The sequence below is a fragment of the Pezoporus wallicus genome, unplaced genomic scaffold (genome assembly GCF_028554395.1).
Source record: "Pezoporus wallicus isolate ANWC-B61680 ecotype Strahan unplaced genomic scaffold, APGP_CSIRO_Pwel_v1 contig_6354, whole genome shotgun sequence".
In the NCBI taxonomy this organism is placed as follows: domain Eukaryota; kingdom Metazoa; phylum Chordata; class Aves; order Psittaciformes; family Psittacidae; genus Pezoporus; species Pezoporus wallicus.
The window spans coordinates 3001536-3027862 of NW_026638688.1; the positions used below are offsets into that span (position 1 = coordinate 3001536).

Consider the following 26327-nt stretch of genomic DNA (forward strand, 5'->3'; position numbering starts at 1 on the left):
GGGAGAAGGCAGATCCCTCATGTTGGGATTTTGGGAGCGGGGTACGGGCCTCAAGCCAGCGTGCCCTTTGTGCCCAGAGCCGTCAGTCCCACCTGTGGGAACAGCGGTGCCATTGTGCCCAAGACCCTCTCAGGGACAGGGCAGGAGGATGCCCCAGGTTGCTTGCACCCCCTGTGCTGGGGAAGGGCTGGGTTTGAGATGCCAAGAGCACGGTGAGGGGCCTGGCAACAGCCACTGGGGACGCAGCCCCATGGCCCCGGGGCACACAGGGGCTCACAGCTGCCTCTCTTCTCTTGGCTTACAGTGCCCGGGGCCCATAGAGCGCCCGAGGCCCATGGGCGGGGCACGGCACAGCCGGGTTCCATGGGCGGGGCACGGAAGGCGCCGGTCCGTTGGACGCCCCGCCTGGCTACTCACGGCCCGCCGTAGCAACGGCAAACAGAGAGGGCGGTCCCGACGGTGGGGGCAGGACGTGTGGTGGGAGGAGCGGGAGGGGTGGCCTAAAAAAAGGGGATAAATGGGGGTGAACGGGGCTGGGGGGCACCAAAAAGGTTGGGGGGAGCCTCGGGATGCGGGGCACGAAAGGGTTTGATGTTTGGGGTGAGTGTCGACGTGAACGAGTTCGAGGAACGGGGCTGGGAGGTTGGGGGGTGACACACACGACACAGGAGGGCTGGTGTTTGTCCACCTTCAGGTCAGTGAAGCCAGTGCAGAGGCCAGGGCTGGTGCAGGAGCTGGGGAGTTCCATGTGCTGGGCCCCACCTCGGTCCCCACAGGGAGGGGGGAAGCGCTTGGTCCTGGGGGATGAAAAGTCACACCAGCTCCCCTCGCCCTCAGGCTTCGTCTGGAAGGAGTCAATCTCTCTTTGGCACACAGACTCCCCCAGCCTGGCTGGGGGGGGGCGACTGCCAGACTAGGAGACGTGTTACTGACGATTTCCACGACAGTTGAAGTGAGGCCTCCGGGCCCTGTGAAGCACCTCTCGGGGTGCACAGTAGCCGGAATTCCGGCACGAATTTCTTTGACTTCGTGTCAGCTGCACAGAGTAGCCCCGGCTCAAGCATGCAGCAGCAGAGAGGTGGGTGCCTTCACCCCTTGTCCTGCTGTCCCTGCCATGGGACTGGGGACACGGGGCCAGCAGCTCAGCCTGGCTTGTCCTTAACAGCTCCTGCCAGCACCAAGCAGCAGCCCGCTGTCAACAAGGAGCTGCTGAAGAGGGCCAGACAGCATGTGAAGGAGGCCATCAAGGTGGGACCCGATTACACGCACACACCCCACAACATGCCATGAACATGCGCCTGTTGCATTTATGGCTGAGCGCTTGTGTCCTTCCCCAGGAGAAAAAGATCTTCTCAGTGCAGGGCCCCTACCCTGTGATGCGCAGGCTGCTGCGGGCACGAGGCTGGGTGGAGAAGTTCTCCACCACCACCAAAGTGGGCACTCGCTCAGTGCAGCAGGACACCAAAAAGCAGCTGGAGGAGAAGGTGGAGGACAGTGGTGGTGAGGAGCAATGGGAGGCAGTGCTCCATGCAGAGCCAGGTTCGGCGTCCTGTTGGACTCAGCACTGGGTCCAGATGTTGGAGGAGGAGGAGCAGGAGGAGGTCCCGTGGTATGCTGAGGACCCTGATGGCATCCATGACATCATGGTTAGTGCAGAGGGGCAGGGCTGGACTCCGCAGGGCACAGCCTGGGCAGGGCACTGAGAGTGAAATGGGGATTCCTCAGCTCACTCTGGTCCCCTCTGTCCCTTACTCAGTCCTCCATGGTGCGAGACCAAATGCCGACATTCATCTGGACAAGCCGGCGCAGTGCTGTACGCTACTGGCAGCTCCAGGACCACCAAATGGTAAACCACTTCAAGGGCACTGGAGCCTTCACCACCAAGGTGAGAATCTGGAGACGCTGAGGATGCAGTGCTGGGGATGAACAGGGGTGGCGGCAGGTCCAGCACTGACTGCCACCCCTGTCCATCTATACAGGAGGGGCTGTGTGTCAACCTCCAAAACCTGCCCTCATTCTACCAAGCGGATCCCACCACCTTCTTCCCAAGGTGCTACCGGCTTGGGAATGAGGATGAACGTCAAGCCTTCATCGGTGAGCTGGGGCTGTTGCTCTTCTGCCCCCCTGCCATATCCCATGTCCCCCCCTGTCTTGGGCAGGACGGGGTGAGGACAACTCAAATCCTTTGCAGAGGATTTCCGCCTGACAGCAGCTCACAGCCTGCTCAAACTGGCTGTGGAGAAGCCTGGCATCATGCAAGGGGTGATGGAGTCACCTGGCAAGGGGGCAGGTGAGTGTGTGGAGATGGGCCTGGTGGGGATGGTGAGGAGCTCAGGGCCATGGCTGTGGGCTGAGCCTCTGCTTGGGGCTGTGCCTTGGGACCCGGATGCACCCAAAGCCAAGCATCCCAAGGGTAGCCAGCAGCCATGCCCCTCAGTCCATGCCACTTCCAGCAGGTCCAGTATCCCCATCACCCCCTGAGCTGCTGGAGAAAGCACTGCAGGTCTGCAGATTGCAGCTGGACAGGCTGGAGCACACAGACATTGACAGGGACTCCCCAGTGCTCCGTGTCACCAACGCCGACTGGGACTGCTTCCTGCATGAGTACTACCGTGTGGTGAAGTGCGTGTGGGGCAGGATGGGGTGGGGGGGCTACACAGCATGGCAGTGCTGGTGCTGAACCCCTGTGTCACCACCCTGCAGCGAGCAGGCAAGGCTGGAGTCCAGCATCCATCAGCAGGAACAGTGCAGGGCACTGCTACAGAAGCTGCAGGAGCGGCTGCCCCAGCTCCACATAGAGGGCGTTCACAATCTGTGGATAATCAAGCCCGGAGCTATGTCCCGTGGTAGAGGTGAAGTCAAGGGGAAAATGGGGTTTGGGCACAGGCTTCCTGGTGAGGAGGGGTCTCACCGGCACCGTGTGTCCCCGCTCACAGGCATCACCTGCTCGGCACGGCTGGAGGAGATCCTGGAGCTGCCTGGGAAACCCGCAGCGCCCTCAGCGCAGCCAGGACAATGGATAGTACAGAAATACGTGGAGCGGCCGCTGCTCATCTTCGGCACCAAGATTGACCTGCGGCAATGGATCCTGGTGACTGACTGGAACCCGCTGACCATATGGTTCTACCGGGACAGCTACGTGCGCTTCTGCTCCCAGCCCTTCTCCCTGAGCCACCTACACGCGTGAGTGCCCCCCACCCTGGCACAGCACACCCCACACCCCAGCACCCTGTTGACCCATCTCTGCTCTTCCCACACCAGCTCCCGGCACCTCTGCAATGTGTCCATCCAGAAGCAGTGGAGGCAGGCTGGGGGCCGCAACCCCAATCTGCCCTGTGACTTGATATGGTCCAGCCACCAGTTGCAGCTTCACCTACAGCAAGTGGGGCACACGGAGGCCTGGGAGATCATAATTGTTCCAGGCATGAAGGAGGCAGTGGTGGCTGCCCTGCACAGCGGCCGGGAGCTGGTGAGAGACCGCAAGGGAAGCTTCGAGCTCTACGGGGCCGATTTCATGTTCGGGGAGGACTGCCAGCCGTGGCTGCTAGAGATCAATGTCAGTCCCACCATGGCGCCCTGCTCAGCAGTGACCCGACTGCTCTGCGCCGCCGTCCAGCGTGACATACTGCGTGTGGTCCTGGACCACAGGGAGAACCCCGGCTGCTCCACTGGAGCCTTTGAACTCATCTACAAAGAGGTGGGTTTGGAGGGGCTGTGGGATAGGCTGCTCTCTGCTCCCAAGGGACAAGCAATAGAACAAGAAAAAAAAAAAGCCTCAAGCTACAGCAGGGGAGGTTTAGACTGGGGATTAGGAACAATTACTTCCCCCAAATGGGTAGTCAAGCATTGCAAAAGGCTGCCAAGGGAAGAAGGAGGTCACAGTCCACGGAGGGGTTCAATACCTTTGTAGACGAGGCCCTTAATAGCATGAGTTAGAGGTGGCCTTGGCAGTGGTGGGGAACAGTTGGACTTGATGATCTTAAGCTGTTTTCCAACCCAGTTGTTTCAATATCTCCCTGCAGGCCATTGTGTCAGTGCCTCCCTGCCTGGGACTGAAGCTGGTGGTGGAAGGCTACTCACTAAGGAAGCCCCAGCTGCAAAAAAAACCACAGGACAAACTCCCCACCATCCTGCCTCTTGTCCGCCCAGTGGTGCCCAAGCCTCCAGTGGGCTCCAGACCACTTATGAACACCAAATTACCTGTGATGCCCAAGCCAGCCGTGGTACCCAGGCCTCCTATGGTGGCCAAACCACTTATGTACAAGTATCCCATGATCACAAAGCCCATTATAGAGCCCAAGCCTCCTGCAGGGCTCAGGCCTCCAGATATCTCCAAACCACTTATGGGCACCAAGTTACCTGCGCTGCCCAGGCCTCCAGTGGTTTCCAACCCACTTATGGACAGCAAGCCTGCTGTGGTGCCAAAGCCTCCAGTGGTGCCTAAGCCATTCATGATCACCAAGCGTCCTACATTCACCAAGCCCCTGGTCAGAGACCAAGACTCCAGTGCTGCCGAGGCCTCTAGTGGTACGTAAGCCACTTACAGTCACCACACATCCTACAGTCACCAAGCCCTCAGTAGAGTCCAACCTTCCTGGGGAGCCTAAACCACTTATGGTCATCACGTGTTCTATGGTCACCAATCCCCCTACAGACTCCAGGCCTCCTGTGATGCCCAAGTGGGGCAGAACCACTCAGCTCCCACGGGCTGGAGAAGCACAGGTCAAGGCGGCTGCTCTGACACAACTGCACTTGCGCTTCTCCAGCTCTGCCCCCCAGGCACCACCACAGCCAAAACCCCTGCTCCAGTGGGTTCAGGCCACTATGAGCAAGCCTGGGGCTACTGTCCTGACCAGGGCACCCACTCAACCAGATGCAGTCCCACCAACAGCTCTGACTGCGTGTCCTGGGCAGCAGAGCTGTGTTGCTGGCAGCAGACATGAAGTAGCGCCCAGGAGCAGGCAGAAAAGCTGCAACAATAAGGCCATGAAGACGGGAACAGCATCCTGCCCACCCTAAGTGGGACAACATGACGGTAACCACTTCCCCCTACCTGAACCAGAATCCACCATCGCACAGGGACACACATCCCACCAGCCAAGGGGGTGAAAAACAGACGTAAACCCATCTGGCTGCTGCACTGTGACAAGATACCGCTGCCCAGGTGCAGAACCTGGTGGTGAAGGTACACCATGTAAATGCTCATGTACGCAAGAGTCGGGCCAATGGGAAACACCAGAACATCCAAAAAGTGGATAAAGCTGCTAAGATTGAAGTGGCTCAAGTGGACTTACATTGGCAACATAATGGTGAATTATTTTTAGCCACGGACCCATGACACCTCAGCCCATCAAGCGAAGATGCAACATACAGATGAGCCTGTGATATCGAGGGGCTGACTTAACAATGAACACTACTGCCCAGGTCATTCATGACTGTGAAACATGGGCTGCAATTAAAAAAGCCAGGCGGTTAAAGCCTTTTTGGTATGGAGGACAATAGATGAAGTTCAAATACAGGAAGGCCTGGCAGACTGTATCACACTCCCAGCAACCCGCCAAGACTTAAGCCATGTGCTTACCATGGTGGAAGCAACCACCGGATGGCTGGAAACATACGCTGTGCCCCACGCCACTGCCCGGAACACTACCCTGGGCCTTGAGAAACAGATTTTGTGGCGACACGGCACCCCAGAATGAACCGAGTCAGACAACGGGACTCATTTCCAGAACAACCTTATAGACACTTGTGCCAAAGAGCATGGCATTGAGTGGGTATATCACATCCCCTGCCATGCACCAGCCTCTGGTTAAATCAAATGGTACAGTGTGCTCTTAAAAACTACACTGAGAGCAATGGGTGGTGGGACTTTCAAACATCGGGATATGCATTTATCAAAAGCCACCGGGTTGGTCAACACGAGGGGATCTGCCAACAGGGCTGGCCCAGCCCAATCAGAACTTTTATGTACTGTAGAGGGGGATAAAGTTCCTGTGGTAAACATAAAGAATTTGCTGGGGAAGAAAGTCTGGGTTATTCCTGCTTAGGTAAAGGCAAACCTACTCGTGGGATTGCTTTTGCTCAGGGACCCAGATATACTTGGCGGGTAATGCGGGAAGATGGAGAAGTCCACTGTGTATCTCAGGAGCTTTTATTTAATGTGGGGGAAAAACAGCCAATGAACTCGTATTATATGCTGTCGCCTGCTATATAACACGTTTATAGCCCATCAGCTAGATGCCCATCTCCACCAATCTGGACTTTAAAAAGAAGATAGGTGCTGTCATGATCATCAGCAGAATACAAAGTCATGGAAAAGCCAGCAGCAGCAGCAGAACTGTCCTCAGGTCACCACTGACTGACCCTGACGTCCCTCCAATCACCACCCCAACAAAGAATGACTCTGTGTCTCTGCGCTGCCGTCCAGCCTGACATACTGCGTGTGATCCTGGACCACAGGGAGAACCTCAGCTGCTCCACTGGAGCCTTTGAACTCGTCTACAAAGAGGTGGGTTTGGAGGGGCTGTGGGATAGGCTGCTCTCTGCTCTCAAGGAACAAGCAATAGAAAAGAAAAAAAGCCTCAAGCTACAGCAGGGGAGGTTTAGACGGGATTAGGAACAATTAACTTCCCCCAAAGGGGTGATCAGGCATTGGAACAAGCTGCCGAGGGAAAAAGGAAGTCAAAGTCCATGGAGGGGTTCAAAACCTGTGTAGACAAGGCCCTTAATGACACGAGTTAGGGGTGAATTTGCAAGCGCTGGGGAACAGTTGGACTTGATGATCTTAAGCTCTTTTCCAACCCAGTTGTTTCAATGTCTCCCTGCAGGCAACCGTGCCCGTGCCTCCCTGCCTGGGACTGAAGCTGCTCTTGGAAGGCTACTCACTAATGAAGCCCCAGCTGCAAGAACAACAACCCCAGAACAAACTCCCTGCCATCCTGACTCTTGTCTTCCCGGTGGCGCCCAAGTCACTTTTGGTGGCCAAACCACTTATGAAGACCAAATCACCTGTGGTGCCCAAGTAACCCGTGGACAAATCACTTATGGTCACTAAGCGTCCTAGAGTCACCAAGCAAACCACAGATTGCAAGTCTCCTGCGGTGCACAGGCCTCCAGTGGTCTCCAAAACACGGATACCAAGTTACCTGCGGTGGCCAAGCCTCAAGTGGTCTCCAACCCACTTACAGACACCAAGCCTCCCATCGTGCTCAAGACCACTGCAGTGCCAGGCCTCCGGTGCTGGAGAAACCACATTCGGAACCCAAGCCTACTGTGGTGCCGAGGCTACCTGTTGTGCATAAACCACTTACGGCTACCAAGCATCCTAGAGTCACCATGCCCCCTATAGAGCCCAAGCCTCCTGCATTGCCCATCTCCCCAGTGGTCTCTAAACCACTTGCAGACACCAAGGCACCTGCAGTGCCCAGGCCTCAATTGTTCTACAACCCACTTACAGACAGAAGCCGCCCATGGTGCTCAAGACTACTGCAGTGACCAGACCTCCAACGGTGGCCACATGGTCACCAAGCCTACTGTGCTGCCGAGGCCTCCAGTTATACGTAAACCACTTAGGGTCACCAAGTGTCCTAGAGTCACCATGCCTCCTACGGAGCCCAAACATCCCGCAGTGTCCAGCCCACAAGTGCTCTCCAGCCCACTCAAGGACACCATGCCTACCATGGCTGTCAAGACTACTATAGTGCCCAGGCCTCCAGTGGTGGCCAAACCACTTACGAACACTAAGCCTACTGTGGTGCCCAGGCCTTCAGTGGTGTGTAAACAACTTATTGTCACCAAACGTCCTAGAGTCACCATGCCTCCTACAGAGCACAAGCATCCTGCAGTGTCCAGGCCTCCAGTGGTCTCTAAAACACAGACACCAAGTTGCCTGCTGTGCCTAAGCCGCAAGTGGGCATACCACTTATGGGCACCAAGTTACCTGCGGTGCCCAGCCCACAAGTGCTCTCCAGCCCACTTACAAACACCAAGCCTCCCATGGTGCTCAAGACGACTGCAGTGCCCAAAACCTCCAATGGTGGCCAAACCACTTATGGTGACCAAGCCTTCTGCATTGCCGAGGCCTCCAGTGGTGAGTAAACCACTTACGGTCACAAAGAGTCCTAGAGTCGCCATGACCTTCTATGGAACCCAAGCCTCCTGCAGTGGCCAGGCCTCCACTAATCTCCAAATCACAGACACAAAGCCTACTGTAGTGCCGAAGCCTCAAATACACGTAAACCACTTATGGTCAACAAGTGTCCTGCAGTCACCAAGAACCAGACAGAGGCCTAGCGTCCTGCGGGGCCCAGGCCACAAGTGCTCTCCAGCCCACTTACAGACACCAAGCCTCCCATGGTGCTCAGGACTACCGTGGTAAACAGGCCTCCAGTGTTGGCCAGACCACTTACGAACACCGAGCCTGCTGTGATGCTGAGGCCTTCAGTGGTGCCTAAAGAACTTATGGTCACCAAAAGTCCTAGAGTCACCATGCCTCCTACAGAGCCCAAGCCTCCTGCAGTGCCCAGGCCTCCAGTGGTCTCTAAACCAATTACAGACACCAAGGTACCTGTGGTGCACAGGCCTCAAGTAGTCTCCAGCCCACTTATAGACACCAAGCGTCCCATGGTGCTCAAGACTACTGCAGTGCCCAGACCTTCAGTGGTGGCCAAAGCACTTACGATCACCAAGCCTACTGTGGTGCAGATGGCCTCCAGTGGTGCGTAAACCACTTATGGTCACCAAGAGTCCTAGAGTCACCATGCCCCCTGTAGAACCCAAGCCTCTTGCGTTGCCCAGGCCTCCAGTGGTCTCAAAAGCAGTTACGGACACCAAGTTACCTGCGGTGCCCAAGCCACAAGTGCTCTCCAGACCACTTAGGGGCACCAAGTTACCTGCGGTGCCCAAGCCACAAGTGCTCTCCAGACCACTTACAGACAACAAGCCCATGCTGCTGAAGACTAGTGTGTTGCCCAGGCCTGCAGTGGTGGCCACACCACAGGGACACCGAGCCTACTGTGGTGCCGAGGCCTCCAGCAGTGCGTAAACCACTTAAGGTCACCAAAAGTCCTAGAGTTACCATGCCTCCTATAGAGCACAAGCCTCCTGCAGTGCCCAGGCCTCCAATGGTCTCTAAACTACTTCCAGGAACGAAGGTACCTGTAGTGCCCAGACCTCAAGTGGCCTTAAACCCACTTATAGACACCAAGCCTCCCACGGTGCTCAAGACTATTGAAGTGACCAGACCTCCAGTGACAGCCAAATCACTTATGGTCACCAAGCCTACTGCGGTGCCGAGGACTCCAGTTATACGTAAACCACTTACGGCAACAAGTGTCCTACAGTCACCAGACACCCTATAGAGTCCAAGCGTCCTGCGGTAAACAGGCCTCCAGTGGTGGCCAGACCACTTACGGACACCAAGCCTACTGTGGTGCTGAGGCCTTCAGTGGTGCCTAAGAAGTTACGGTCACCAAACCTCCTAGAGTCACCATGCCCCCAATAGGGCCCAAGCCTCCTGCAGTGCCCAGGCCTCCAGTGGTCTCTAAACCACTTACAGACACCAAGGTCCCTGCAGCACACAGGCTTCAAGTAGTCTCCAACCCACTTATATACACCAAACCTCCCTTGTTGCTCAAGACTACTGCAGTGCCCAGTACCTCCAATGGTGGCCAAAGCACTTATGATATTATGATCACCAAGCCTACTGTGGTGCAGATGGCCTCCAGTGGTGCGTAAACCACTTATGGTCACCAAGAGTCCTAGAGCCACCATGCCCCCTGTAGAACCCAAGCCTCCTGCATTGCCCAGGCCTCCAGTGGTCTCAAAAGCAATTACGGACAACAAGTTCCCTGCGGTGCCCAAGCCACAAGTGCTCTCCAGACCATTTACGGACACCAAGCCTCCCATGGTCCTCAAGACTACTGATTTGCCCAGACCTCCAGTGGTGGCCAAACCACTTACGGACACTGAGCCTACTGTGGTGCCGAGGCCTCCAGCTGTGCCTAAACCACTTACGGTTACCAAGCGTCCTAGAGTCACCATGCCCCCTATAGAGCCCAAGCCTCCTGCAGTGCCCAGGCCTCCTGTGGTCTCCAAATCACGTAGGGACACAAAGCCTAACGTGGTACCGAGGCCTCCAGTGGTACGTGAAAAACTTATGGTCACCAAGAGTCCTAGAGTAACCATGCCACCAACAGAACCCAAGCCGCCAGAAGTGCCCTGGCCTCCAGTGGTCTCTAAACCACTTACAGACACCAAGCTACCTGAAGGGCCTAGGCCTCAAGTTGTCTCTGTCCCACCCGTAGTCCTCCATGGTGGGAGACCACATGCCCACATTCATCTGGATGAGGCGGGGAAGTGCTGTGCACTACTGGCAGCTACTGAACCACCAAATGGTAAACCACCGGCACTGGAGCCTTCACCACCAAGGTGAGAGCCTGGAGACACCGAGGATGCAGTCCTGGGGATGAACAGGGGTGGCAGCGGGTCCAGCACTGACTGCCACCCTTGTCCATCTACAGAGGAGGGGCTGTGTGTCAACCTCCAAACCCTGCCCTCATTCTACCAGGCGGATCCCACCACCTTCTTCCCAAGGTGCTACGGGCTCGGGGACGAACACCAAGCCTTCATCGGTGAGCTAGAGCTGTTGCCCTTCTGCCCCCCTGCCAAATCCCATGTACCCTGTGTCCTGGGCAGGAGAGGGTGAGGACAACAGAAAACCTTTGTAGAGGATTTCCGCCTGACAGCAGCTCACAGCCTGCTCAAACTGGCTGTGGAGAAGCCTGGCATCATGCAAGGGGGGATGGAGTCACCTGGCAAGGGGGCAGCTGAGTGTGTGGAGATGGGCCTGGTGGGGATGGTGAGGAGCTCAGGGCCATGGCTGTGGGCTGAGCCTCTGCCTGGCGCTGTGGCTTGGGACCCTGATGCACCCAAAGCCAAGAATCCCAAGGGTAGCCAGCAGCCATGCCCCTCAGTCTATGCCACTTCCAGCAGGTCCAGCATCCCCATCACCCAGATATGCTGGAGAAAGCACTGCAGGTCTGCAGATTGCAGCTGGACAGGCTGGAGCACACAGACATTGACAGGGACTCCCCAGTGCTCCGTGTCACCGACGGACTGCTTCCTGCATGAGTACTACCGTGTGGTGAAGTGCGTGTGGGGCGGAATGGGGTTGGGGGCCACGCAGCATGGCAGTGCTGGTGCTGAGCCCCCGTGTCACCACCCTGCAGCGAGCAGGCGAGGCTGGAGCCAAGCATTCCTCAGCTGAAACAGTGCAGGGCACTGCTGCAGAAGCTGCAGGAGCGGCTGCCCCAGCTCCACACGGAGGGCCTTCACAATCTGTGGATAATCAAGCCCGGAGCTATGTCCCCTGGTAGAGGTGAAGGCAAGGGGAAAATGGGGTTTGGGCACAGGCTTCCTGGTGAGGAGGGGTCTCACCGGCACCATGTGTCCCCGCTCACAGGCATCACCTGCTCGGCACGGCTGGAGGAGATCCTGGAGCTGCCTGGGAAACTACCCTGTGACTTGATATGGTCCAGCCACCAGTTGCAGCTTCACCTGCATCAAGTGGGGCACACGGAGGCCTGGGGGAACGTGACTGCCAGGCATGAAGGAGGCGGTGGTGGCTGCGCTGCACAGGGGCTGGGAGCTGGTGAGGGACCGCAAGAGCAGCTTCGAGCTCTACGGGGCCGATTTCATGTTCGGGGAGGATTGCCAGCCGTGGCTGCCAGAGATCAACGTCAGTCCCACCATAGCGCCCTGCTCAGCAGTGACCCGACAGCTCTGCGCTGCCGTCCAGCGTGACATACTGCGTGTGGTCCTGGACCACAGGGGGAACCCCGGCTGCTCCACTGGAGCCTTTGAACTCATCTACAAAGAGGTGGGTTTGGAGGGGCTGTGGGATAGGCTGCTCTCTGCTCCCAAGGAACAAGAGAAAAAAAAAAGCCTCAAGCTACAGCAGGGGAGGTTTAGACTGGGGATTAGGAACAATTACCTCCCCCAAAGGGGCAGTCAAGAATTGGAACAAGCTGCCCAGGGAAGAAGGAGGTCACTGTCCATGGAGGGGTTCAAAACCTGTGTAGAAAAGGCCCTTAACAGCGTGAGTTAGAAGTGGCCTTGGCAGTGGTGGGGAACAGTTGGACTTGATGATCTTAAGCTGTTTTCCAACCCAGTTGTTTCAATATCTCCCTGCAGCCCATCGTGCCAGTGCCTCCCTGCCTGGGACTGAAGCTGGTGGTGGAAGTGTACTCGCTAATGAAGCCCCAGCTGCAAAAACAGCAACCCAGGACAAACTCCCCACCACCCTGCCTCTTGTCTACCCGGTGGTGCCCAAGTCACTAGTGGTGGCCTAAACCACTTATGAACACCAAATCATCTGTGGTGCCCATGTCACTCGTGGTACCAAAGCCTCCTGTGGTGGCCAAACCACTTACAGCCATCAGCCCATGGTCACTAAGCAATCTATAGAGACCAGGCCTCCAGTGGTACCTAAGCCATTTATGGTCACCACACGTCCTACAGTCACCAAGCCCTCGATAGAGTCCAAGCTTCCCAGGGAGCCTAAACCACTTATGGTCATCACGTGTTCTATGGTCACCAATCCCCCTACAGACTCCAGGCCTCCTGTGATGCCCAAGTGGGGCAGAACCACTCAGCTCCCACGGGCTGGAGAAGCACAGGTCAAGGCGGCTGCTCTGACGCAACTGCACTTGCGCTTCTCCAGCTCTGCCCCCCAGGCACCACCACAGCCAAAACCCCTGCTCCAGTGGGTTCAGGCCACTATGAGCAAGCCTGGGGCTACTGTCCTGACCAGGGCACCCACTCAACCAGATGCAGTCCCACCAACAGCTCTGACTGCGTGTCCTGGGCAGCAGAGCTGTGTTGCTGGCAGCAGACATGAAGCAGCGCCCAGGAGCAGGCAGAAAAGCTGCAACAATAAGGCCATGAAGAAGGGAACAGCATCCTGCCCACCCTAAGTGGGACAACATGACGGTAACCACTTCCCCCTACCTGAACCAGAATCCACCATCGCACAGGGACACACATCCCACCAGCCAAGGGGGTGAATGGAATCAGTTTGCAGAGGTGAAAGCCATCCAGCTCGCCTGGCACATTGCTGAACACGGAAAGCGGGCAGTACTTTATACTGACTCAGGGATGGTGTTCAAATGCCCTTCGGGGGTGGTGGCAGCAATAGAAGACAAGGAAATCAGCAAGATGAATCTGCCTGCCAACACCAGGGCCCACATCTTGGGGGAAGAATTCCTTAAGAACCTGAGGGTCAGGAACAGGAGGAGGCCGATCCCTCATGTCCTCGAGAGAGGACGCCTTCAGCACCGTCGCGGGGGGAAGCTCAGCGTCCAGGAGCCTCAGTTCAGAGCGGCGGGAGCCCCCTGAGGAAGCCTCAAGCCCTCGATAGGATTTGCCTACGAGCCTGCAGCTCAGCTCACGCGAGCAGAAACTCACAGTGGCAGCGCCAGCACGGGCGGCACCAGCCCTGAGGGGTTAAAAACCCGCCTCAGGGAGCGCGGCAAACAGGGCGTGGCGAGCCAGTTTGCGCGGGCAGGCGAGGGGGATGGTGAGCGCTCGCCGTACGAGCTGGGCGCGGTCTGGGAGCTGTGCTCTGGGTGTCCCGGCGGTGGTCAGCGTAGGCACCCAGACAGAGCAGATGAGAGGGGAGAGTGCAGAGCAGAGCTCGGAGTGCAGAGAGTGCCTGCACCGGTCTGGTGAGGGGAGGGTGCACTACGGGCGGGGCTGCACCCGGTGCTCCCTGAGCTGCGGGGAGCTGCCAAGAGGCTGAAAGATGTCAGGGAAGCTGGGAGGAAGCAGGACTGCTTGCTCCAGGCCCAAACTGTGCAGGGGCCGCAAGCGTCCACTGTGGCTCATGGAGGAAAAAAGGAGGCCGTTAACGCAGGAAGCTGGGAAACAGCAACAAAACACAAAAAGGAGAAGTAAAAGGAAGGGGCTTCCTCCCAAATCTGATGTCCCCGCCCAGACCCGCTTTGCTGTCCTGAAGGGGGCTAATGAGGAAACACACTTGCACCAGGAACAAGCTGGCTGGTGCACTAGTAAAGAATGTCTCTACTGGTGCTCCCAGGAAAAAGCGGCAGGGTCGTAGTAGGAGGAGACTGCTTTGAAAGGGACAGAGGCACACACAGCCTGACCCAGTCTCAAGGGAGGTGTGTTGCCTACCAAGGACACGGATCAGGGATGTTGCAGAGAGGCTGCCTGCTCTAGTAAGTCCCACTGACCATTAGCCACTTCTAGTGATCCATGTGGGTGCTAGTGATACAGATAGCAGCAGCCCAGAGAACGTTAAGAAGGACTACAGAGCCCTGGGAGAGGTGGTTAGGGGCTCTAGAGCTCAGAAAGTCTTTTCATCAATTCCCCAGGATAAAGGGGAGGACCTTAAAAAGGCTAAGCAGATTTGCCAGGTTAAGAAATGGTTAGAAGGGTGGTGCCATAGTCAGGGGGTTGGGTATCTAGATCATGAGATTTGATTTTGAGGGTGTGGAACTCTGTCTCGGCACAGTTGATCAGTCAACAAAGAGTTTGTGGGTCAGGGTTAAAGGGAGAACAGTAATGGGAGACATTACTGTGGGGATCGGTTACAGATTGCCCGATCAAGAGGACTCTCTGGATAAAGCGCTCTGTAGGGAAATAGGAACAGCCTCATGCTCTCAGGCCCTTGTCCTCATGGGGGACTTCAACCACCCTGATATCTGTTGGAGGGACAGTATGGCCCGGCACAAGCAATCCAGGAGGTTCCTCGATTGTGCGGAAGACAACCTCCTCCCGCAAGTAATAGAGGAGCCAACAAGGAGAGGTGCCATGCTTGACCTCGTGCTCACAAACAGGGAAGGGCCGGTTGGAAATGTGACGCTCTAGGACAGCCCTGATTGCAGCGATCATGAGATGGTCGAGTTCGAGATCCTCAGGACAGTGAGAAGAGCACGCAGCAAGCTCACTGCCCTGGACTTCTAGAGAGCAGACTTTGGCCTCTTCAGGAACCTGCTTAATAAGGTTCCATGGGATATAGCCCTAGAAGGAAGTGCAGCAGGAGGGCCAGGAGAGCTCCTTGGTTGGGTAAGGAGCTGCTGAGGAAACATCAAGGGAAAAAAGAGGCCTATCAAAGGTGGAAGCAAGGACAGGCAGCATGGGAAGAATACAGGGATGTTGTTTAGGAAGCTAAGGCCCAGTTAAACTTGGCTAGGGATGTGAAAGATAACAGGAATGGATTCAGTAGGTACACTCCAAACAAAAGAAAGACTACGGACAACATGGGCCTTCTCCAGAAGCCATGGGACTGGGGACACAGGGCCAGCAGCTCAGCCTGGCTTGTCCTTAACAGCTCCTGCCAGCACCAAGCAGCAGCCCTCTGTCAACAAGGAGCTGCTGAAGAGGGCCAGACAGCATGTGAAGGAGGCCATCAAGGTGGGACCCGATTACACACACACACCCCACAACATGCCATGAACATGCGCCTGTTGCATTTATGGCTGAGCGCTTGTGTCCTTCCCCAGGAGAAAAAGATCTTCTCAGTGCAGGGCCCCTACCCTGTGATGCGCAAGCTGCTGCGGGCACGAGGCTGGGTGGAGGGGAAGTTCTCCACCACCATCAAGGTGGGCACTCGCTCAGTGCAGCAGGACACCAAAAAGCAGCTGGAGGAGAAGCAGGAGGATGGCAGTGGTGAGGAGCAGTGGGAGGCAGCGCTCCATCCAGAGCCAAGGTCGGCATCCTGTTGGACTCAGTGCTGGGTCAAGATCTTGGAGGAGGAGGAGGAGGAGGAGAAAGAGCAGGAGGAGGTCCCGTGGTATGCTGAGGACCCTGATGGCATCCAGGACATCATGGTTAGTGGAGAGGGGCAGGGCTGGACTCCGCAGGGCACAGCCTGGGCTGGGTGGTGAGGCTGGGATGAGGACTCCTCAGCTGACTCTGGTCCCCTCTGTCGCTCCCGTGATCCTCCATGGTGCGAGACCGCATGCCCACATTCATCTGGATGAGCCGGGGAAGTGCCGTAAGCTACTGGCAGCTCCAGGACCACCAAATGGTACACCACTTCAAGGGCACTGGAGCCTTCACCACCAAGGTGAGAGCCTGGAAATTTCGAGGATGCAGTGCAGGGGATGAACGGGGTGGCGGCGGTTCCAGCACTGACTGGCCCATCTACACAGGAGGGGCTGTGTGTGCATATATATATATATATATATATATACACATGAGACAAAAGCAACAATACATTGAAAAATGTGCGATCTGAGCATGATGTAAATGGCATGGAATAAGGAGTGGGTATTGTGCTGTGTTCATCTGTAACAAGCACAAGCTGGTGGACTTTGTCGTCCGCTTCATGGAGGAGATCCACAAGAAAATCAGCAAGATGAAGCTGTCTGTCAACACCAGGGCCTGCATTGTGGAGGAGGAATTCCTTGAGAACCTGAGGATCTAGAATGGGAAAAGGCAGATCCCTCATGTTGGGATTTTGGGAGCGGGGTGCGGGCCTCACCAGAGTGCCTTTTGTGCCCAGAGCCCCCAGTCTCATCTGTGGGAACAGCGGTGCCATTGTGCCCAAGACCCTCTCAGGGACAGGGCAGGAGGATGCCCCAGGTTGCTTGCACCCCCTGTGCTGGGGAAGGGCTGGGTTTGAGATGCCAAGAGCACGGTGAGGGGCCTGGCAACAGCCACTGGGGACGCAGCCCCATGGCCCCGGGGCACACAGGGGCTCACAGCTGCCTCTCTTCTCTTGGCTTGCAGTGCCCGGGGCCCATAGAGCTCCTGGTACCTAAGGCGGGGGCATGTAACGCGCCGGGCCGTTGGATGCCTCACCTGGCTGCTCCAGGCGACCTATGACACAGGAGGGCTGGTGTTTGTCCACCTTCAGGTCAGTGAAGCCAGTGCAGAGGCCAGGGCTGGTGCAGGGGCTGGGGAGTTCCATGTGCTGGGCCCCACCTCGGTCCCCACAGGGAGAGGGGAAGCGCTTGGGCCTGGGCTGGACTCCGCAGGGCACAGCCTGGGCTGGGTGGTGAGGCTGGGATGAGGACTCCTCAGCTGACTCTGGTCCCCTCTGTCGCTCCCGTGATCCTCCATGGTGCGAGACCGCATGCCCACATTCATCTGGATGAGCCGGGGAAGTGCCATAAGCTACTGGCAGCTCCAGGACCACCAAATGGTACACCACTTCAACGGCACTGGAGCCTTCACCACCAAGGTGAGAGTCTGGAGACGCCGAGGATGCAGTGCTGGGGATGAACAGGGGTGGCGGCAGGTCCAGCACTGACTGCCACCCTTGTCCATCAATACAGGAGGAGCTGTGTGTCAACCTCCAAAACCTGCCCTCGTTCTACCAAGCAGATCCCACCACCTTCTTCCCAAGGTGCTACCAGCTCGGGGATGAAGATGAACATCAAGCCTTCATCGGTGAGCTGGGGCTGCTGCCCTTCTGCCCCCTGCCATATCCCATGTATCCTGTGTCCTGGGCAGGCCTGGGTGAGGACTACACAAATCCTTTGCAGAGGATTTCCGCCTGACAGCAGCTCACAGCCTGCTCAAACTGGCTGTGGAGAAGATTGGGATCGTGCCAGGAGTGATGGAGTCACCTGGCAAGGGGGCAGGGGAGTGTGTGGAGATGGGCCTGGTAGGGATGGTGAGGAGCTCAGGGTCGTGGCTGTGGGCTGAGCCTCTGCTTGGGGCTGTGCCTTGGGACCCTGATGCACCCAAAGCCAAGCATCCCAAGGGTAGCCAGCAGCCATGCCCCTCAGTCCATGCCACTTCCAGCAGGTCCAGCATTCCCATCACCCCCTGAGCTGCTGGAGAAAGTGCTGCAGGTCTGCAGATTGCAGCTGGACAGGCTGGAGCGCACAGAAGTTGACAGGGACTCCCCACTGCTCCATGTCACCGTCCAGGACTGCTTCTGCACGAGTACTACCGTGTGGTGAAGTGCGTGGGCGGCGAGATGAGGTGGGGGGGCCACGCAGCATGGCAGTGCTGGTGGTGAGCACACGTTTCAACACCCTGTAGCGAGCAGGCAAGGCTGGAGCCAAGCATTCCTCAGCTGAAACAGTGCAGGGCACTGCTGCAGAAGCTGCAGGAGCGGCTGCCCCAGCTGCACGTGGAGGGCATTCACAAACTGTGGATAATCAAGCCTGGAGCTATGTCCCGTGGTAGAGGTGAAGGCAAGGGGAAAATGGGGTTTGGGCACAGGCTTCCTGGTGAGGAGGGGGTCTCACCGGCACCGTGTGTCCCCGCTCACAGGCATCACCTGCTCGGCACGGCTGGAGGAGATCCTGGAGCTGCCTGGGAAACCCACAGCGCCCTCAGCGCAGCCAGGACAATGGATAGTACAGAAATACGTGGAGCGGCCGCTGCTCATCTTCGGCACCAAGATTGACCTGCGGCAATGGATCCTGGTGACTGACTGGAACCCGCTGACCATATGGTTGTACCGGGACAGCTACGTGCACTTCTGCTCCCAGCCCTTCTCCCTGAGCCACCTACACGCGTGAGTGCCCCCCACCCTGGCACAGCACACCCCACACCCCAGCACCCTGTTGACCCATCTCTGCTCTCCCCACACCAGCTTCCAGCACCTCTGCAAGGTGTCCATCCAGAAGCAGTGGAGGCAGGCTGCAGGCCCCAAACTACCCTGTGACTTGATATGGTCCAGCCACCAGTTGCAGCTTCACCTGCAGCAAGTGGGGCACACGGAGGCCTGGTAGAACCTGACTGTGCCAGGCATGGAGGAGGCAGTGGTGGCTCTTAAAACGTGCTCTTAAAAACTACACTGAGAGCAATGGGTGGTGGGACTTTCAAACGTGAGGATACATGCCTACCAAAAGCCACCAGGTTGGTCACCACCAGAAGATATGCCAACAGGGCTGGCCCAGCCCAATCAGAACTTTTATGTACTGTAGAGGGGGATAAAGTTCCTGTGGTAAACATAAAGAATTTGCTGGGGAAGAAAGTCTGGGTTATTCCTGCTTAGGTAAAGGCAAACCTACTCGTGGGATTGCTTTTGCTCAGGGACCCAGATATACTTGGCGGGTAATGCGGGAAGATGGAGAAGTCCACTGTGTATCTCAGGAGCTTTTATTTAATGTGGGGGAAAAACAGCCAATGAACTCGTATTATATGCTGTCGCCTGCTATATAACACGTTTATAGCCCATCAGCTAGATGCCCATCTCCACCAATCTGGACTTTAAAAAGAAGATAGGTGCTGTCATGATCATCAGCAGAATACAAAGTCATGGAAAAGCCAGCAGCAGCAGCAGAACTGTCCTCAGGTCACCACTGACTGACCCTGACGTCCCTCCAATCACCACCCCAACAAAGAATGACTCTGTGTCTCTGCGCTGCCGTCCAGCCTGACATACTGCGTGTGATCCTGGACCACAGGGAGAACCTCAGCTGCTCCACTGGAGCCTTTGAACTCGTCTACAAAGAGGTGGGTTTGGAGGGGCTGTAGGATAGGCTGCTCTCTGCTCTCAAGGAACAAGCAATAGAAAAGAAAAAAAGCCTCAAGCTACAGCAGGGGAGGTTTAGACGGGATTAGGAACAATTAACTTCCCCCAAAGGGGTGATCAGGCATTGGAACAAGCTGCCGAGGGAAAAAGGAAGTCAAAGTCCATGGAGGGGTTCAAAACCTGTGTAGACAAGGCCCTTAATGACACGAGTTAGGGGTGAATTTGCAAGCGCTGGGGAACAGTTGGATTTGATGATCTTAAGCTCTTTTCCAACCCAGTTGTTTCAATGTCTCCCTGCAGGCAACCGTGCCCGTGCCTCCCTGCCTGGGACTGAAGCTGCTCTTGGAAGGCTACTCACTAATGAAGCCCCAGCTGCAAGAACAACAACCCCAGAACAAACTCCCTGCCATCCTGACTCTTGTCTTCCCGGTGGCGCCCAAGTCACTTTTGGTGGCCAAACCACTTATGAAGACCAAATCACCTGTGGTGCCCAAGTAACCCGTGGACAAATCACTTATGGTCACTAAGCGTCCTAGAGTCACCAAGCAAACCACAGATTGCAAGTCTCCTGCGGTGCACAGGCCTCCAGTGGTCTCCAAAACACGGATACCAAGTTACCTGCGGTGCCCAAGCCTCAAGTGGTCTCCAGCCCACTTACAGACACCAAGCCTCCCATCGAGCTCAAGACCACTGCAGTGCCAGGCCTCCGGTGCTGGAAAAACCACTAGGAACCCAAGCCTACTGTGGTGCCGAGGCCTCCTGTTGTGCATAAACCACTTATGGCTACCAAGCATCCTAGAGTCACCATGCCCCCTATAGAGCCCAAGCCTCCTGCATTGCCCAGGCCTCCAGTAGCCTCCAGCGCACGGACAGGAAGCCTGCTGTAGTGCCGAGGCCTGCAATGATACGTAAACTGCTTATGGTCAACAAGTGACCTACAGTCACCACACACCCCAGAGAGCTCAAGCGTCCTGCGGTGCCCAGGCCTCCAATGGACTCCAGCCCACTTAAGAACACCAAGCTTCTCATGGTGGTCAAGACTACTGTGGTAAACAGGCCTCCAGTGGTGACCAAACCACTTATGGACAGCGAGGATAATGTGGTGCCGAGGCCTTCAGTGGTGCCTAAACAACTTATGGTCACCAAGTCTCCTAGAGTAACCATGCCTCCTAGAGCCCAAGCCTCCTGCAGTGCCCAGCTCCCCAGTGGTCTCTAAACCAGTTACAGACACCAAGGTACCTGCAGTGCACAGGCCTCAACTGTTCTCCATCCCACTTATAGACACCAAGCCTCCCATGGTGCTCGAGACTACTGCAGTGCCCAGACCTCCAATGGTGGCCAAAGCACTTATGGTCACCAAGCCTACTGTGGTGCAGATGGCCTCCAGTGGTGTGTAAACCACTTATGGTCACCAAGAGTCCTAGAGTCACCATGCCTCCTATAGAACCCAAGCCTCCTGCATTGCCCAGGCCTCCAGTGGTCTCAAAACCACTTCTAGACACCAAGCCTCCCATGGTGCTCAAGACTACTGCAGTGACCAGACCTCCAATGGCAGCCAAATCACTTATGGTCACCAAGCCTACCGTGGTGCTGAGACTTCCAGTTATACGTAAACCACTTGCAGTCAACAAGTGTCCTACAGTCACCACACAGAGTCCAAGCGTCCTGCGGTAAACAGGCCTCCAGTGGTGGCCAAAGCACTTATGGACACCCAGCCTACTGTGGTGCTGAGGCCTTCAGTGGTGCCTGAAGAACTTACGGTCACCAAGCATCCTAGAGTCACCATGCCTCCTACAGAGCCCAAGTCTCCTGCACTGCCCATCTCCCCAGTGGTCTCTAAACCACGAAGACACCAAGGCACCTGCAGTGCCCAGGCCTCAATTGTTCTACAACCCACTTACAGACACCAAGCCTCCCATGGTGCACAAGACTACTGCAGTGACCAGACCTCCAACGGTGGCCAAATCATGGTCACCAAGCCTACTGTGCTGCCGAGGCCTCCAGTTATACGTAAACCACTTAGGGTCACCAAGTGTCCTAGAGTCACCATGCCTCCTACAGAGCCCAAGCATCCCGCAGTGTCCAGCCCACAAGTGCTCTCCAGCCCACTCAAGGACACCATGCCTACCATGGCTGTCAAGACTACTATAGTGCCCAGGCCTCCAGTGGTGGCCAAACCACTTACGAACACTAAGCCTACTGTGGTGCCCAGGCCTTCAGTGGTGTGTAAACAACTTATTGTCACCAAACGTCCTAGAGTCACCATGCCTCCTACAGAGCACAAGCATCCTGCAGTGTCCAGGCCTCCAGTGGTCTCTAAAACAGACACCAAGTTGCCTGCTGTGCCTAAGCCGCAAGTGGGCATACCACTTATGGGCACCAAGTTACCTGCGGTGCCCAGCCCACAAGTGCTCTCCAGCCCACTTACAAACACCAAGCCTCCCATGGTGCTCAAGACTACTGCAGTGCCCAAGACCTCCAATGGTGGCCAAACCACTTACGGTGACTAAGCCTTCTGCATTGCCGAGGCCTCCAGTGGTGAGTAAACCACTTACGGTCACAAAGAGTCCTAGAGTCGCCATGACCTTCTATGGAACCCAAGCCTCCTGCAGTGGCCAGGCCTCCACTAATCTCCAAATCACAGACACAAAGCCTACTGTAGCGCCGAAGCCTCCAATTATACGTAAACCACTTATGGTCAACAAGTGTCCTACAGTCACCAAGAACCAGACAGAGGCCTAGCGTCCTGCGGGGCCCAGGCCACAAGTGCTCTCCAACCCACTTACAGACACCAAGCCTCCCATGGTGCTCAGGACTACCGTGGTAAACAGGCCTCCAGTGTTGGCCAGACCACTTACGAACACCGAGCCTGCTGTGATGCTGAGGCCTTCAGTGGTGCCTAAAGAACTTAAGGTCACCAAAAGTCCTAGAGTCACCATGCCTCCTACAGAGCCCAAGCCTCCTGCATTGCCCAGGCCTCCAGTGGTCTCTAAACCAATTACAGACACCAAGGTACCTGCGGTGCACAGGCCTCAAGTAGTCTCCAGCCCACTTATAGACACCAAGCGTCCCATGGTGCTCAAGACTACTGCAGTGCCCAGACCTTCAGTGGTGGCCAAAGCACTTACGATCACCAAGCCTACTGCGGTGCAGATGGCCTCCAGTGGTGGGTAAACCACTTATGGTCACCAAGAGTCCTAGAGTCACCATGCCCCCTGTAGAACCCAAGCCTCCTGCGTTGCCCAGGCCTCCAGCGGTCTCAAAAGCAGTTACGGACACCAAGTTACCTGCGGTGCCCAAGCCACAAGTGCTCTCCACACCACTTACGGGCACCAAGTTACCTGCGGTGCCCAAGCTACAAGTGCTCTCCAGACCACTTACAGACAACAAGCCTCCCATGCTGCTCAAGACTAGTGTGTTGCCCAGGCCTGCAGTGGTGGCCACACCACAGGGACACCGAGCCTACTGTGGTGCCGAGGCCTCCAGCAGTGCGTAAACCACTTAAGGTCATTGAGAGTCCTAGAGTTACCATGCCTCCTATAGAGCACAAGCCTCCTGCAGTGCCCAGGCCTCCAATGGTCTCTAAACTACTTCCAGGAACGAAGGTACCTGTAGTGCCCAGACCTCAAGTGGCCTTAAACCCACTTATAGACACCAAGCCTCCCACGGTGCTCAAGACTATTAAGTGACCAGACCTCCAGTGACAGCCAAATCACTTATGGTCACCAAGCCTACTGCGGTGCCGAGGACTCCAGTTATACGTAAACCACTTACGGCAACAAGTGTCCTACAGTCACCAGACACCCTATAGAGTCCAAGCGTCCTGCGGTAAACAGGCCTCCAGTGGTGGCCAGACCACTTACGGACACCAAGCCTACTGTGGTGCTGAGGCCTTCAGTGGTGCCTAAGAAGTTACGGTCACCAAACCTCCTAGAGTCACCATGCCCCCAATAGAGCCCAAGCCTCTTGCAGTGCCCAGGCCTCCAGTGGTCTCTAAACCACTTACAGACACCAAGGTCCCTGCAGTACACAGGCTTCAAGTAGTCTCCAACCCACTTACAGACACCAAACCTCCCTTGTTGCTCAAGACTACTGCAGTGCCCAGTACCTCCAATGGTGGCCAAAGCACTTATGATATTATGATCACCAAGCCTACTGTGGTGCAGATGGCCTCCAGTGGTGCGTAAACCACTTATGGTCACCAAGAGTCCTAGAGCCACCATGCCCCCTGTAGAACCCAAGCCTCCTGCATTGCCCAGGCCTCCAGTGGTCTCAAAAGCAATTACGGACAACAAGTTCCCTGCGGTGCCCAAGCCACAAGTGCTCTCCAGACCATTTACGGACACCAAGCCTCCCATGGTCCTCAAGACTACTGATTTGCCCAGACCTCCAGTGGTGGCCAAACCACTTACGGACACTGAGCCTACTGTGGTGCCGAGGCCTCCAGCTGTGCCTAAACCACTTACGGTTACCAAGCGTCCTAGAGTCACCATGCCCCCTATAGAGCCCAAGCCTCCTGCAGTGCCCAGGCCTCCTGTGGTCCCCAAATCACGTAGGGACACAAAGCCTAATGTGGTACCGAGGCCTCCAGTGGTACGTGAAAAACTTATGGTCACCAAGAGTCCTAGAGTAACCATGCCACCAACAGAACCCAAGCCGCCAGAAGTGCCCTGGCCTCCAGTGGTCTAAACCACTTACAGACACCAAGCTACCTGAAGGGCCTAGGCCTCAAGTTGTCTCTGTCCCACCCGTAGTCCTCCATGGTGGGAGACCACATGCCCACATTCACCTGGATGAGGTGGGGAAGTGCTGTGCACTACTGGCAGCTACTGAACCACCAAATGGTAAACCACTTCACCGGCACTGGAGCCTTCACCACCAAGGTGAGAGCCTGGAGACACCGAGGATGCAGTCCTGGGGATGAACAGGGGTGGCAGCGGGTCCAGCACTGACTGCCACCCTTGTCCATCTACAGAGGAGGGGCTGTGTGTCAACCTCCAAACCCTGCCCTCATTCTACCAGGCGGATCCCACCACCTTCTTCCCAAGGTGCTACGGGCTCGGGGACGAACACCAAGCCTTCATCGGTGAGCTAGAGCTGTTGCCCTTCTGCCACCCGTGCCAAATCCCATGTACCCTGTGTCCTGGGCAGGAGAGGGTGAGGACAACAGAAAACCTTTGTAGAGGATTTCCGCCTGACAGCAGCTCACAGCCTGCTCAAACTGGCTGTGGAGAAGCCTGGCATCATGCAAGGGGGGATGGAGTCACCTGGCAAGGGGGCAGCTGAGTGTGTGGAGATGGGCCTGGTGGGGATGGTGAGGAGCTCAGGGCCATGGCTGTGGGCTGAGCCTCTGCCTGGCGCTGTGGCTTGGGACCCTGATGCACCCAAAGCCAAGAATCCCAAGGGTAGCCAGCAGCCATGCCCCTCAGTCTATGCCACTTCCAGCAGGTCCAGCATCCCCATCACCCAGATATGCTGGAGAAAGCACTGCAGGTCTGCAGATTGCAGCTGGACAGGCTGGAGCACACAGACATTGACAGGGACTCCCCAGTGCTCCGTGTCACCGACGGACTGCTTCCTGCATGAGTACTACCGTGTGGTGAAGTGCGTGTGGGGCGGAATGGGGTTGGGGGGCCACGCAGCATGGCAGTGCTGGTGCTGAGCCCCCCGTGTCACCACCCTGCAGCGAGCAGGCGAGGCTGGAGCCAAGCATTCCTCAGCTGAAACAGTGCAGGGCACTGCTGCAGAAGCTGCAGGAGCGGCTGCCCCAGCTCCACACGGAGGGCCTTCACAATCTGTGGATAATCAAGCCCGGAGCTATGTCCCCTGGTAGAGGTGAAGGCAAGGGGAAAATGGGGTTTGGGCACAGGCTTCCTGGTGAGGAGGGGTCTCACCGGCACCATGTGTCCCCGCTCACAGGCATCACCTGCTCGGCACGGCTGGAGGAGATCCTGGAGCTGCCTGGGAAACTACCCTGTGACTTGATATGGTCCAGCCACCAGTTGCAGCTTCACCTGCATCAAGTGGGGCACACGGAGGCCTGGGGGAACGTGACTGCCAGGCATGAAGGAGGCGGTGGTGGCTGCGCTGCACAGGGGCTGGGAGCTGGTGAGGGACCGCAAGAGCAGCTTCGAGCTCTACGGGGCCGATTTCATGTTCGGGGAGGATTGCCAGCCGTGGCTGCCAGAGATCAACGTCAGTCCCACCATAGCGCCCTGCTCAGCAGTGACCCGACAGCTCTGCGCTGCCGTCCAGCGTGACATACTGCGTGTGGTCCTGGACCACAGGGGGAACCCCGGCTGCTCCACTGGAGCCTTTGAACTCATCTACAAAGAGGTGGGTTTGGAGGGGCTGTGGGATAGGCTGCTCTCTGCTCCCAAGGAACAAGAAAAAAAAAGCCTCAAGCTACAGCAGGGGAGGTTTAGACTGGGGATTAGGAACAATTACCTCCCCCAAAGGGGCAGTCAAGAATTGGAACAAGCTGCCCAGGGAAGAAGGAGGTCACTGTCCATGGAGGGGTTCAAAACCTGTGTAGAAAAGGCCCTTAACAGCGTGAGTTAGAAGTGGCCTTGGCAGTGGTGGGGAACAGTTGGACTTGATGATCTTAAGCTGTTTTCCAACCCAGTTGTTTCAATATCTCCCTGCAGCCCATCGTGCCAGTGCCTCCCTGCCTGGGACTGAAGCTGGTGGTGGAAGTGTACTCGCTAATGAAGCCCCAGCTGCAAAAACAGCAACCCAGGACAAACTCCCCACCACCCTGCCTCTTGTCTACCCGGTGGTGCCCAAGTCACTAGTGGTGGCCTAAACCACTTATGAACACCAAATCATCTGTGGTGCCCATGTCACTCGTGGTACCAAAGCCTCCTGT

At 56.6% G+C, this 26327-nt stretch overlaps 4 protein-coding genes across 4 annotated transcripts; all 4 read left to right on the forward strand.

The window, feature by feature from the left end:
• The first annotated feature begins 569 nt into the window (after nt 1-569).
• On the forward strand, nt 570-4535 carry LOC130600526 (tubulin tyrosine ligase 3-like). The gene is made up of 13 exons (XM_057411941.1): nt 570-600; nt 977-1078; nt 1166-1248; nt 1338-1433; nt 1479-1646; nt 1757-1885; nt 1980-2094; nt 2192-2290; nt 2457-2622; nt 2704-2852; nt 2937-3183; nt 3262-3697; nt 4023-4535. The coding sequence occupies exons 1-13, from the start codon at nt 570-572 to the stop codon at nt 4533-4535; spliced, it is 2334 nt and encodes a 777-aa protein (XP_057267924.1).
• Nucleotides 4536-9769: 5234 nt separating this feature from the next.
• On the forward strand, nt 9770-10432 carry LOC130600528 (uncharacterized). Its single transcript, XM_057411943.1, has one exon. It carries the CDS (start codon nt 9770-9772, stop codon nt 10430-10432), a length of 663 nt encoding a protein of 220 aa, XP_057267926.1.
• Nucleotides 10433-10465: 33 nt separating this feature from the next.
• On the forward strand, nt 10466-12339 carry LOC130600529 (tubulin monoglycylase TTLL3-like). The gene is given in 7 exon segments (XM_057411944.1): nt 10466-10631; nt 10728-10858; nt 10990-11082; nt 11084-11148; nt 11229-11518; nt 11601-11878; nt 12193-12339. Coding segments are annotated over 7 exon segments (1170 nt in total).
• A 645-nt stretch (nt 12340-12984) lies between these two features.
• LOC130600530 (tubulin monoglycylase TTLL3-like) lies at nt 12985-26253 on the forward strand. The gene is given in 14 exon segments (XM_057411945.1): nt 12985-13278; nt 13432-13645; nt 15350-15432; nt 15522-15620; nt 15669-15848; nt 15959-16087; nt 17301-17415; nt 17511-17597; nt 17901-17955; nt 18016-18164; nt 18250-18496; nt 18575-18729; nt 25521-25795; nt 26107-26253. Coding segments are annotated over 14 exon segments (2229 nt in total).
• Nucleotides 26254-26327: the final 74 nt, after the last annotated feature.